Source organism: Pantherophis guttatus, chromosome 6 (assembly GCF_059756535.1).
Source record: "Pantherophis guttatus breed Tessera chromosome 6, ASM5975653v1, whole genome shotgun sequence".
NCBI classification, from domain to species: domain Eukaryota; kingdom Metazoa; phylum Chordata; class Lepidosauria; order Squamata; family Colubridae; genus Pantherophis; species Pantherophis guttatus.
Genome location: NC_142068.1, coordinates 31,027,525 through 31,040,445, shown reverse-complemented (window position 1 = coordinate 31,040,445; position 12,921 = coordinate 31,027,525). Strand labels below are relative to the sequence as shown.

At 37.6% G+C, this 12,921-nt stretch overlaps 1 protein-coding gene across 1 annotated transcript in view; it reads right to left on the bottom strand.

Annotated features, from left to right (window-relative positions):
• The window catches only part of PAQR9 (progestin and adipoQ receptor family member 9), a 45,043-nt gene extending 33,286 nt beyond the window's left edge, over window positions 1-11,757 (bottom strand). The window contains exon 1 of the mRNA XM_087872648.1: window positions 10,216-11,757. Within this exon, the coding sequence (XP_087728774.1) occupies window positions 10,217-11,644 (1,428 nt within the window). The 5' untranslated portion in view covers window positions 11,645-11,757 and the 3' untranslated portion in view covers window position 10,216. The remainder of the gene's footprint in view (window positions 1-10,215) is intronic.
• Window positions 11,758-12,921: the final 1,164 nt, after the last annotated feature.

Here is a 12,921-nt window from a genome sequence, read left to right as displayed (position 1 = left end):
TTTTTTCTTTTGTGAAAAATTGCACAGCATTTTTTTACAGTACAGTATTATTAGCAACCAAAACTTTACAGAGAAGAAAACCTTTCAAAAACAAAAATTAGTATTTGCATGCTTTTTATTCAGATTCACGCACAGAAATTTAAAAATAACAGTGATATATAAATATACACTTAACGTAATACCAGATAAAAAGATAAACTTGAGAATCTCAACAGTTCTTTTGAATACTTTCAGCAGCAGAAACCTGTATGGTATTTACTCAATGCAACACAGACCCTCTAAGTATAACGTTCTGTTCAGATACTATATTGCTGACTATCAGGATTCTCATTGAAATGAGAAGATACTGGCATGGTACATATAATATGTTCCTCACTATGACAAGAGGTGGGACAGAAACAGAGCAGACTCCAACATCAAGATTTCAAAGTGATTAAAGAAAAAGATTTCATCACACCAATCAACATACAAGGATACATTCCCTGGCACCAAACTGTGCATTCAGTCTATTCTGGAAAAGGTTGTACTCCCCACCAGAAAAAGTCAATTCACAGCTTGAAAAGTGCTCTTGATCCTACATTGTTTTGCATTTTAGAAAGTACTGGCATCAAGGAAAGCATTTGCACATCTATATTTAGTGCACAAGCTGCAACTATTCCTGAGCAGGATGTGATTTGATAGAAATTAGCCATGGTCTGGCTATTTGACATGTGGTTTATACAAGGCTACCCTTGAAGAAAATCCCAACACTTGCACTGGTACAAAATCTGGCATCCAGTCTGCTAACAGCTGCAGGTTATCAAACTCATATCACACAAATATTGAAAGACTTCTAGTTTTCCTAATTGTTTTTCAGGCTTAGGACTTGCTATCTAAGAGATCGCTTGTCTCATTATGAACCAACCTAATTGCTAAGAATTCAAGGAGAGTGTCCTTGAGGATGCCCCCACTCAGAGGCAGGCTTGGCAGCAGACAAGGAAAGGCACACTGAAATAGCCCACAGAAATACCTTATATTAGTGCGTTACCACTTTCATAAGAGCCACTGTATGAAAGAATTTTGTTCAAGATCAAAAAAGATTTGATCCCATTACAACAGAAACACTTTTCCCTCGAAAGACATTTTTATGTTCAGAGACATTCTATTATTATGTTTATCATTTACAGTACATTAATTAAAATTTTAAGGAATTACTACATTTCAGCTAGACTACTTCTTTTCCATTGCAATACAACCCCTTCTTTAAGAATTATTTTTCATTACTCTAAAATAATGAAATGCATTTAATTCTGAAGTATGATTCTTACCTCTTGATTTTTACTGAAAGGTTTCTAAAGTGCATTTTAAAATTGCTTTGCATTTTTTTTCTTGTTTTGCTAGACACCATTCAGGTGGCTCTTTAGGAAAAAAGTATTAAAGACTACTGTAATAATAAACAAGTATTCAAAATAATGTAAGTTGTTGTAGTTAATAGTAAAAAGTCTCCATTTCGATTTTCCAATCTCAGTAACATAGTGAAACTTAGCTTCTAGGAAAGTTTACATCTTATGCATCTCCCTAAAAATGAATTAAAATAATGTAAGCAAGGAAATAATATGTTCAAGGAGATCTTAAATCCAAGCAGACCATCTCTGTGGTTGTTCATGACCTACGTGATATGTTACTCCCAAATGGTAATGAGAAATGCAAAGCATTGGCACATATTGTATGGATTCTGGGGGAGGTAGAGCATTCATATTTTCCCACACTAGAAAAATAGAGAGTCAATTATAATCTGCATTTTTTTGCCTACTACTATTCTCCAAATTATTAAATTGAAATTATCCTACTTTGGACATAGTATGTTAAGACTCAGTTTTATGGAAAAGGTGCAGTGAAAAAGAAAAGGATGACCAGCAGCAATGTGGATGAATTCAGTTATAATGGCAATGAGTGTACCATTGGAAGACCAAGTTAAGGACAGACCTTCATAAAAAAAAATACATGGTCAACTACGAGTCAAAAATTATTTGATGGCATATTATCCATCCATCCATCCATCCTCCCTCGAGCAAGGCAAATCTTATGCTTGAAATGATAGAGGTCCAAGAGAGGGTTACATCACTTGCACGTTTATCATTTTCACACTGTCTACAGGAGGCTAGCTTTAGGGGAAGAAAAAAAATATAAAAAACTAAACATCTAAAACTAAACTAAAACTAAACAGTTAACTGTTTATGCAAACATCTATGGATTTTTATAAATTCTGAAAAGGAAGATGACATTTGCACACGCATGAATTTTTACTTCTACACAAGAGAGGATAGTCCCCATTAATTTCAGTAGAGAAGGAGAAGAAATTCCCCCTGGGCTCTTATGAACTGAAGCAAAAAAGATCCACACATTTTCTTCTTCAGAAGAGACTGCACTTGCTGCTTCTTCTCTAAATAATACAATTAGCAAGAATAATGTACATAATACCCATGTATAAAACAATTGAACTTAAATTACTATTAAAATGCAAGCTTGGCATAACACCTTGTGATGAAGTCCTGAATACTCTGGATTTCCTCTTACGGCGCCCAATGGAAATCACTGGCTGAAATCCAGGTTGTTAACCTGGCATAAATTCAAATTCTTCTGTGGAGATTGGCTGCAGCACACTTGTCCTTCAAATCTCCCCAGATCTTTTTTTAATATCAGCTTTCAATATTTCAGGATATTTAAAGTTCCCCCATAGTATTTTGTCCTTCTGACCTCAACTGCACTACGTTTCTACCATTCAGAAAAGCTATTTCTAAAAAAAGTGTTGTGTGATCAGTGGTATTTGAATTACTTTCTTGAAAATACCTTTGACTAGAATGAAAGATTTGAAGCTCAGTCACTATGCAATTGTATTTAAAATGGCTTCTTTTAAAATTTTAAATAAATGCTAATTGGTAGCCATTTTCTAAATACTGTAAGAATGTTCAAGGTCATTTTGGGGCATACTTCTCTCTCATTGCCTCTCAATTCAGTATACCACTTTTTCTCTTGACAGAAACCCAAAGCAACTAACTTACACAAATACATTATTTAAAACAATTAAAAAAGCTATACCTTATTCATATTGCACATGGAAGTGTGTCTATCAATCAAAGTTTGAAAAGAAAAAGGAAGCCTCATGTTTTCTGATGATTTTTCTATGCCTTCCTAAGACATTTTATTTAAGATGCCCACTCTTTACATTACACTTAGTAAAATCTACCTAAATGTAAGTATAGGTTTCAGAAGATTCTTTTAAAAAGTTTATCATCAGAGGGCTATAGATCCTCGAATGTGCGATCCTTTCTATGGTTGTCTATGACTCAAATGAATATTTGAGTATTCAGATATATATGCCACATTGTTGTTAAGAGACATTATAATATTAGAAATAAATAACACCTACAGACCAAACTTTTTATTATTTATTTTATACCTCATTCTGGTAACATTTAAACATGTTGTCCAAACTCTGAAAATTGAGAGCTAAACAGCCATTAGTCCTCCAGGAAAAGTTTGTGAGGTGCAGGTAGTCCCATAAATTGAAGTTACTATACTCCTCCTGCAATAGCATCTCTGCTATTCCACTTCCATTTTTTATTTTATGTTATATGAAATCTTGTTTCAAATTTGAAAACTTTTTGCATGATGTAACAAACCATGGTTAGATCACAATGCATTTTTAATGCTGTTAGCACACATTTTAAAAACTAAAAATGCCAATAGGCCACTCATTACAATTGTTTATAAATGTCAGCTATGTTTTCCAACGTAGCTGACATTTATAAATGTCAGTTATGATCAATATTTCTGAATAACTTATGTATGACTATATAACTGCTGAGCACAAAACTGAAACCAAAATTTCTGGAACTCCTTATTTTTAATGCTATGTTCCCACCATCTAGGTATAAGCTATAAGGTACATTTCTTGGCAAATACTACATGCATGAAAGTCATAAAGCAATGCAGGTAATACCTATATGATGTTCACTAGTTTTGTCACCTTAGCAGAACATTTTTACACTGAAACTGTACTAATATGAATATAAAAATGAAACGTTTTCTCCTAAATAGATGTTAATGATTCCCGTTAATCTTTGGATTGTGGCTAACTGAACAAAGAAGGATGAGATGAAGATGCCTCTCTAAAAATACAGCTATGCATAATGGGATGGTACCTATGACCCAAAGACTCCATGAAGTTCCAGCAACAGCCTGGGATGAACTGCATACAAACTACCCTATCCTCTCTGCAAAAAGCCCCGAGTTAGTGAGCTGTCTGGGCTGTAGGCTACACTTAAAATTTTGGGGAAACTTCAGGACTACAATAAAGAGAATAATGATACAAAATAGTTGAGTATCACTAAACATAGCTGTAAAAAATGTTGCTAAACCTCTCAAATAGCCATCTGGAAAGTGTTATCTCAACCTTGCCACCTTAAGATTTGTGGACTTCAACTCCCAGAATTCCCCAGAAATATTAAGAAATACTGACTTGAACAAATAGAAACCAAGCAAGAATTTTGGTTTCCACATTATAATTTGTCTTTATTTTTGTCCATGATGATGAATAATTATCATTAAGTAACAAATTAGTCTGTTAATACTCTTTGCATGTCTCTTAGCAGACTAAAAAGAAGCATTTGCTTCAACAGAGAAATCCTACAATGAAGTATATAAGGTTTTAAGTAATTAATGTTTTTTTAAATTAAGATGATAAATCTAAATGCAATTATTAGTTTCTGATACATCCAGTAAATCATAAAAACTTTAAGTGAAAGTCATAACTAGGTATGGGATTATTAGCATGCTTCAGCAAGAAGCAATAATATGTTGTGTGCAAATCAAATTTCTGAGCAAAATCTGTAAGTGTGAAAGTGGAAGAATAAAATCAACAGCTTTAATGATAACTAGCACCAACTCACCATCATAAACTTTTATCTGTAATTGAACTATAAATAGAGGACATCACATGGTCCAAAGATCAAATGTATTTTTACTGTTCACTACAATCTCACTCTGCTTTGCAGTATGTCCCTTACAGAGCATGAAAAACTAAAAGCTCTTTTTAAATTTAGATTATATACAGAACTCAGTTCTCCCCCAAAAAAACAAAAAGACCATTAACTCTGGGCCTTTTCCATTTTATCCTGCCTTTCTTAATTGTCAAATGGTTGCTTGAAATTTTATCTTCCAAATAAATATTTCAAATAAATTAATACAAATAATTTCAAGACCAGCTCAGTCATTTCTGGCACATGATTACAATTATTATTATTTGGGCTGTATTATACTCCGAATAATATTTAGATGAAGTATGCCTCAGATATACAAGATCACCACATTTAAAAAATCTTTTAGAAATCAAGAAAAACATTGCAAAAACTTACAGGCACACATTGCAATTTGGACACTGGGCAAAATTAGTCTCAAGACAAACTAAACATAGATACAACTCACACACTATATGAATTGCTCAAATAAGCGCTAACTTCTCTGCATGTTCAGGAGAACTGCAAAAAAACGGCATAAAGTTGTTTGATATATGTGTAATGTTTAATCATGGTTGGTATAAATCATTATAACTTAAACCATAGTTTTGCCTTTTTATTTGGAGTTAGCTATATTTGCCTTATCTTACCAGTTTTCTATCTTAAGGGAATTATTCTTAAGGGAAAGTGCTACCTACTTTATATTCTACTTATTATTTTTACTGTGATTATTATTTACGGTTGTTGGCTTGACTGATATAAAACACTTATGGATAAAATAGATCTGCAAAATACATTTGTATATAGGATAATCTCTCTAGGCTGGTATAGCTCTTTGTATGCAATTGGTCTGTGAAGATATACTGTAATTTCTCAATTCAATGGATGAGAATCTGTTACTGAAGAATAATCAGTATTTCGCCACTAGAACATCAAAATGCACATTTATTATGCCTTTATAGTGAAATGCATTGTTCTAATGCAGTATTGGAATTATAGATCCTATATAAAAAAGAAATGATTTTAGAGCCTTAAAATCTGTTTTGAATACTGACATAATGTCTGGTCAAAAATAAAATCAGCTGTTTATTACAAAATACAATAGACTATAGTGCTCTAGCCTTCTTCATTTGGAAACTGGCAATCTATATCCACAAAACCAGTATGAAATTGTAAACCAGAATCTTAAAACACACACAAACACACATACACATACGCACACAGACACACATACAAACATCAAGACTCCTGAGCAGGGTTGTCAAACTCCCGACCTGTAGGCTGGGTACGTTATGCACTGACCATGCCCACACCCGTTTTAGTGGATGAGAAAAAAGTCCCAATACGTCACATGATGCTACCGTGACGATGTGAGTTTGACATCCCTGCTCTTGAGGATCATGAACTGCAATACAAAGAATTAGGAAAAAACAGATAAACTGAGAAATGATATGAAAGAAATAAAGGAATAAAGTATCGTTTTTCTTTAACTGCATTAATGCCAAAATGTCTATTTTCAAGACTGTTGCTATACTTGTATTTACTTGAGAAGTATTTTATTAACCTAAGTCATAAAACATGACAATTCTATTACAGTATAACTACAGATAGTCCTCGACTTACAACAGTTTGTTTAGTGACCATTCAAAGTTACAACAGCATGAAAAAAGGGACTTGTGACCATTTTTCAGTTACGACCTTTGCAGCATCCCCATGATCATGTGATCAAAATTCAGATGCTTGGCAACTGGTTCATATTTATGACCGTTGCTGTGTCTCCAAGGTCACGTGATCACCTTTTGCAACCTTCTTACAAGCAAAGTCAATGGGGAAGCCAGATTCACTTAACAACCGGGTAACTTATCAGCTGCAGTGACTCACTTAACAACTGAGGCAAGAAAGGTCATAAAATGGGACAAAACTCACTTAATAATTGTCTCACTTAACAACAGAAGTTTTGGGGTCAATTATTGTCATAAGTCAAGGGCTACCTTAAATAGGCACCATTTCATCATAGGTATGAATAAGTTTTAACACAACTATATGCATAATTGCAAAACAAAAATAATTGTTGGGCCCAAAGGTCTAAATGGTACGCAAAATATACTATACAGTTTTCAGGTTTTAATGCTGCAATTTTTAAAATATCAGCTGTACAAAATTTGTACACAATTGTACAACACTGAGTTGTTTTAGTTACAAGCTGTCCTCGACTTACAACAGTTCATTCAGTGATTGTTCAAAGTTACAACGGCACTGAAAAAACTGATTTATGACCATTTTTCAGAGTTACAAATTTGTAGCCTCCCCATGATCATGTGATCAAAATGCAGATGTTTGGCAACTGGTTGACCTTTGCAATCTTTTGACAAGCAAAGTCAATGGGGAAGTTGGATTCATTTATCAACTGGGTTACTAATTTATCAACTGCAGTGATTCACTTAACAATTGTGGCAAGAAAGGATGTAAAATGGGGCAGAACTCACTTAACATAAATTTTGGGTTCATTTGTGGTTGTAAGTCGAGGACTATCTCTATATGGCAAAAAGTTCCTGTTTGTAAAAAAGGGGGGGGGGCTATGTTCATCTTCTGCAAAAAGGGAAATGCCCATTTTAGACAAGGGACCATTTCTTCCCCCAAAAGCCCTGGATTATCAGCCTGTGTTGCATTGTAGACAATGTCCCAATATCAAGTAGCCAATAAACTGGACAACAAATAACACATTGCCACAATATTAAGAACAATGGGCAGCCTGCATATTCCCCAGATACCTCATCTGATCAAAGAAGCACACGGAGGATGGGGGGAAATACAAAGTTCAAAAATTAGGCCAGGTTACTATAGCAATACATTCTGTAATTTAAACTTTAAAGGACGACCATTTTATAATGAATGAATTAAATGTTGCAATTAATAGATTAGAACAACCTTTGCAGGATAAAGAAGGAATGTTTGATACCTAAAATCTTGAAAACAAAAAGGTCAGCAACAAAAAGCAATCATCCCCAGGATCTACACAAATTTAAATGCAATCTGAGTTATTATATCCAAACCCTCCTATTAGGCAGAGTGAAGCAGCTGCCTCAAAAAGCAGATCCTTGGTGTCCTGAAAGAATGGCAAGTGGTTAATTAGTCAGTGTTATCACTATATTTCTACAATGGTTATAGGTGCTGAGGAATTTTCTGAATATCATGGAGAGCGTGTAGTTCAAAAGTAAATGGGACCAAACCAAAAAATAATATTAATTGAAGATTAAAAAATAAGGTTGGTGTAGTGTTTAAGATGCTAGTCTGGAAACCAAGAGCATCAGGCCTACCATAGGCATGAAAAATTGGCTATGTGACTTTAAACCATTCACTCTCAGCCCAACCTACATAACAGGGTAGTTGTTGTGGGGGTAAACAGCGGAAGGAGGAGTATTAGGTACATTTGTTGCTTTGAGTTATTTATAAAATTAATAAAGGCGGGATAAAAATCTAAAAAAAACCTGCTGGTATAAATTTACAGGGAGAATGATTGATTTCCAAGTTACGACTTTGGAGGACCACATACAAACTAGAAACTGCAAATTAGAGTGACATGTTTTATACCTATTATATATATCTCAATCAATCAAATCAGGACTTTGCACATATGATGAAGAAATGTTTTAGAATTTGAAAACACAAGCCATAATAAGTCTAATGAGTTTTTTTTAATGGCTGTTCTTCAAATACTACCATTTTGATTTTTTTTTCTGTATGCAACCAAGTTTTGTCATAACTTTTACTAATGAATTACACATCAAAATCTATAAATTTTTATATTTTAGATGTAATCCTGAGATAATAATTGCCACCAATAAGAAAATACATTCCTTTTCTTAAAAGACATGGAAGCTATCCTGGGTTCATCTATTACTTATAATATTCTCCAGAAACCTCAAATTTTGTCTACAATTTGCATCGAATTTGCTGCTGTCATAAACCAGCATAACAGAGATGAGGCCAACTGTCACTATTGATTGTTGTAAATACTCTTTCAGATCAAATTTAATTCACTCCTTTGTTTAGAAGAAACAATTCCAGTATAACTGACCATATAAACAAATTAGGAAAGCTTCTTAAACTTGCTGTGCATAGGCCTATATTGAAGATAACAGAATATTCCTACCCTGGTTCTAATGTACAAACTAATTATTAGATTTATACATCATACTAGGGCTGATTAACCATGGTTTGTTGAATGGAGTCATAGATTATGGTCACCTAAGCCAAAACCATGCAACCGAATTATGGCTAAATCCTGTCACTATATTTGTTCTAAAGATGACATTGTAGTTCTTTGTTCTGTTTAAATGGTCAGCAACAAACCAGCCGGATATATAGCAATCAAAGCATCTTACAAAAGCAGCCTTATGCAAGAATCAGAGAAGATATATCACAAGTAAACTTTCTTCTCACTGTACGGCCAGAAACTTGTGATCAAACCTGTCTTTACATTAATTCACAGCCATTTAAATAAATCTCTATAAGAAATGTGTATGCCCATGTTTGTCTTTGAGACAAGATTGTTAATGCAAAAACAGATCTCAATTTGTTAAAAACACAATTCCAGTGTTATATGACTTCAAAAAGCACATATACCCACATTACTGAGTGCATAAAATTCCAAGATTTGCATGCAAATCAGATCTTAAATATCAACTGTTTGTCAGTGCAGATCTATTGTATATTGCTAACTAACAACACCATCAAGTAGTCAGACTGAAACCAGCAGCAAGTATTCACATTGTCTATGCATATTATTTCCCCTGAAAAAACAACAACAGGATATTGAGTCCATTAAATGGAATTCAGAGAAGAAGGATTATTTACAAACAATGTAATAAGGATCAAATCGTAGATTTCAAGCAGTAATTCTAGAATGGCTTCTCTTTGTATGCTAAGCAGCAATAAATAGAAGGTTGCCTATAGAACGGTGGCCTAAGTGTTCTTTTTAAAAAAAAAAAAAAACAACAACAACCTGTTTTTGTGTCGAGAGAAACAGCCGTTTTTCAAGAGTTCGATCGTAGCGGCTGTAGCGCTTGGCCTTTCTTTCCCTAGGAAGAGCCGACCTCGCGGATTCTTGTAGCAAAAGCAGCAGCCACAGATAAATTTAAGTAAAAACTTCAACAACAACAACAAACAACAAAAACAACAACAACAACAACAAAAAACCACCCTGAAGGAAAGTTACCTCATTCCTGTTTGCAGACCTCTTGGTCATTTAAAAATCTCCGGATGACCAGGGCAAGGCACAGTATCAAGCCCAGCATGTAGCCGATGGTGCCCGCAAACGTAGGCGAGGTGGGCGGAGGGCTTTGAAGAAAGTGCCGCAAGCCCTCCTCTACGTAGAACATCTGGTCGTAGATGCTAAGGAAGGTGAAGATGTGGAAAAGCTGGTGGCTGTGGCCGATGATGTCGAAAAGGCCCGGGTGGATCCGCTCGGGGATCTTACTGATGTTGAAGAAAGCAGCCACCAGCAGCCAGAAATAGCGGCGGTAGAAATGCAGGAAGAGGGTGGGGTTGTGGTCCTGCAGGTCGAAGAGGAGGCTTTCCAGCATGATGGGGCAGGCCATGCTGAGCGGCATGACGAAGACGAAGGTGCGGATGGCGAAGGGGTAGGCGCACCACTCGGAGCGGCTCTTGCAGCAGGCCACGGTGCAGGCCACGGCCAGCGCGAAGGCGACCGGCAGCACCAGCGCGCTGTAGGCGGCGATGGGCGCGCTGCAGTCCACGTGCCAGCCCAGGCGCTGCTGCAGGTAGCGACTGAGCATGCGCGGCTGCAGCAAGCTCAGCTTGGGCAGCAGGTAGTAGTGATAGGCCACCGTGCTGGCGAAGCCGTAGTAGCTGATGGAGGCGTAGTCCAGGTAGAAGAAGGCGGCACGCAGGCGTAGCGAGAGGCAGCTGAACACATGGGCCGTGCAGCTCATGGCAAAGGTGAGCAGGACGCCCGAGGCGTAGCACCACAGCGGCAGCAGCGCCGGGTGATGGAAAGGCAGGTCGCCGGCCTCGCGCAACACCAGCAGACGGCAGAATTTACCGACGAAAAGCAGCAGAGGGATGAAGTGGGTCCAGAAGTTGAGCGTCTCGTTGGTGGGCTGCAGCACCGAGGCCAGGCATTCCTGCGCCGAGCAGTGCAGCCGCCGGTAGCCCGACAGGATGAAGCATTCCACGAAGTCGTCGGGCACCTCGTCCCAACGCAGCGTCCCAACGGAGGGCCGGGCTGAGGGAAGGGAAGCGGAGAGCAGAGGCCGGCCGGGATGAGGGGACGGCTGCGGCGGGGCAACCCTAGGGGGCGCCTGGCCTTCGCCGCCTCCGCCCGCGGGCATCATCCTCCGCTTCTTCTCGGGCTGCTGCTGCTGCTGCCGCTGATGATGTCGCCGCTGGCCGTCCCCGCCGAGCTGCTGCCCGCCTGCTTGCTGCCCAGAAAAACGGCAGCAGCCAGACCTGGGATTGTGATGTAAGCTCATAGCGGCAAAGCTGCTTTTCCTCCTACTGGGAGAGTTGCAGAGGATTTGTGCTTCAGAGGAGCAGCCGCGGCGGTGGCAGCCGCCTCCCCCTCTTCTTCCTCCTCCTCTTCCTCTCCTTCCACCGCCGCCTCTTTTTTCTCCTGCATCATTCATTACAGGAAGGACAGGAGGCGAGGAGAAGCAAGCTTGCTCACCCCAGCCAGCGAGCGGCAGCTCCTGCAGAGAGAAGCGGTGGGGAGCATTGCAGTCATTCAAGCCTTGTCTGGCGCGATGGGGTCACGGCTGGCTGTGGCCCATTAGATGCTCTCTCGGCTTCTGTTTCTTCGATTCAGATCCGGGGAAGACCCCTTTTCCCACCTCCGTCTTCCTCAAGACATCCGAGCCACATTTAATAGCCGTTACCTCTATTGGAACAAAACTGCAGTGCCGCTCCGCTCTTTCCAAAGGCAAAGACGTTCCGCTTTTCTCTCTCTCCGTCCCCGCCCTATCGGTGCCTTTTTCGAAATACACGTGGTAGAATTACGGCCAAAGAATTCCCATCGTGTTTTTCTTAACTTTTCCCATGGATATTTGAACACTGGTATGTTTTTGGCAAGGGGGAAGGAGAAACCCCACACTGGCATTTTAGGATTTAACAAAGGGCAATCCCGAATTTTAAAATACAAGGCAAGCATTTTTAAATAAACTTATTAAGAAATAATCTAAGGAAAACCCAGTACATTAAATTAAATTTGTATGATACTATTTTTAGATAATTCATTTGTTATAAGGGGCACAATATATTGCAATTTCTGCTTTGTAGTGGCCAGTTCTTGTGACAACATGCAAAAAAAACCCCAAAGACCCAAGGAGCAAGTTTCAATATTGGAACACAGAAGAAGTTTGAACAAACAACACAATGGCATAATAAATCCTTTGACAACCATTACAAATTTAATTGCAGTTAAAACACACCCCAGCATTCTGGGCCAAAATAATTATTATATTCTAATTAACCTGTGGGCTGGCACTGGACTGTCCAATACTATTTTAAATTGTGGAAAAGGTTGGCATAGAAATAAATTGTGTGTAAACTTACCTTTGTAAGTCCCATGGGATACAAAATGCCATATAGGATACCTTTGAGCATCAAAATGGTACATATATTGATAATTCTTAAGCAGATTATACATTTATCAGCTGTGTAGTGACACAATTAGCAGAGAGAAAATAAACTTCTCTTGCTATTGACACCTTTTTTTAAAAAAATGAATTAATAAGATCTATTATCTGGATACTATACAGGCCAATTCCTTGGATTTGGAATTTTTATCCCCATACCATGTAAAGACAAAGTGTTTTAGATTACCGAACAAGGACTGTTGCACTGCAGTTTTTAAATAATTGGGATAAGATAAGGAATATAACTAATTAGTTTTCAAATAAAATGT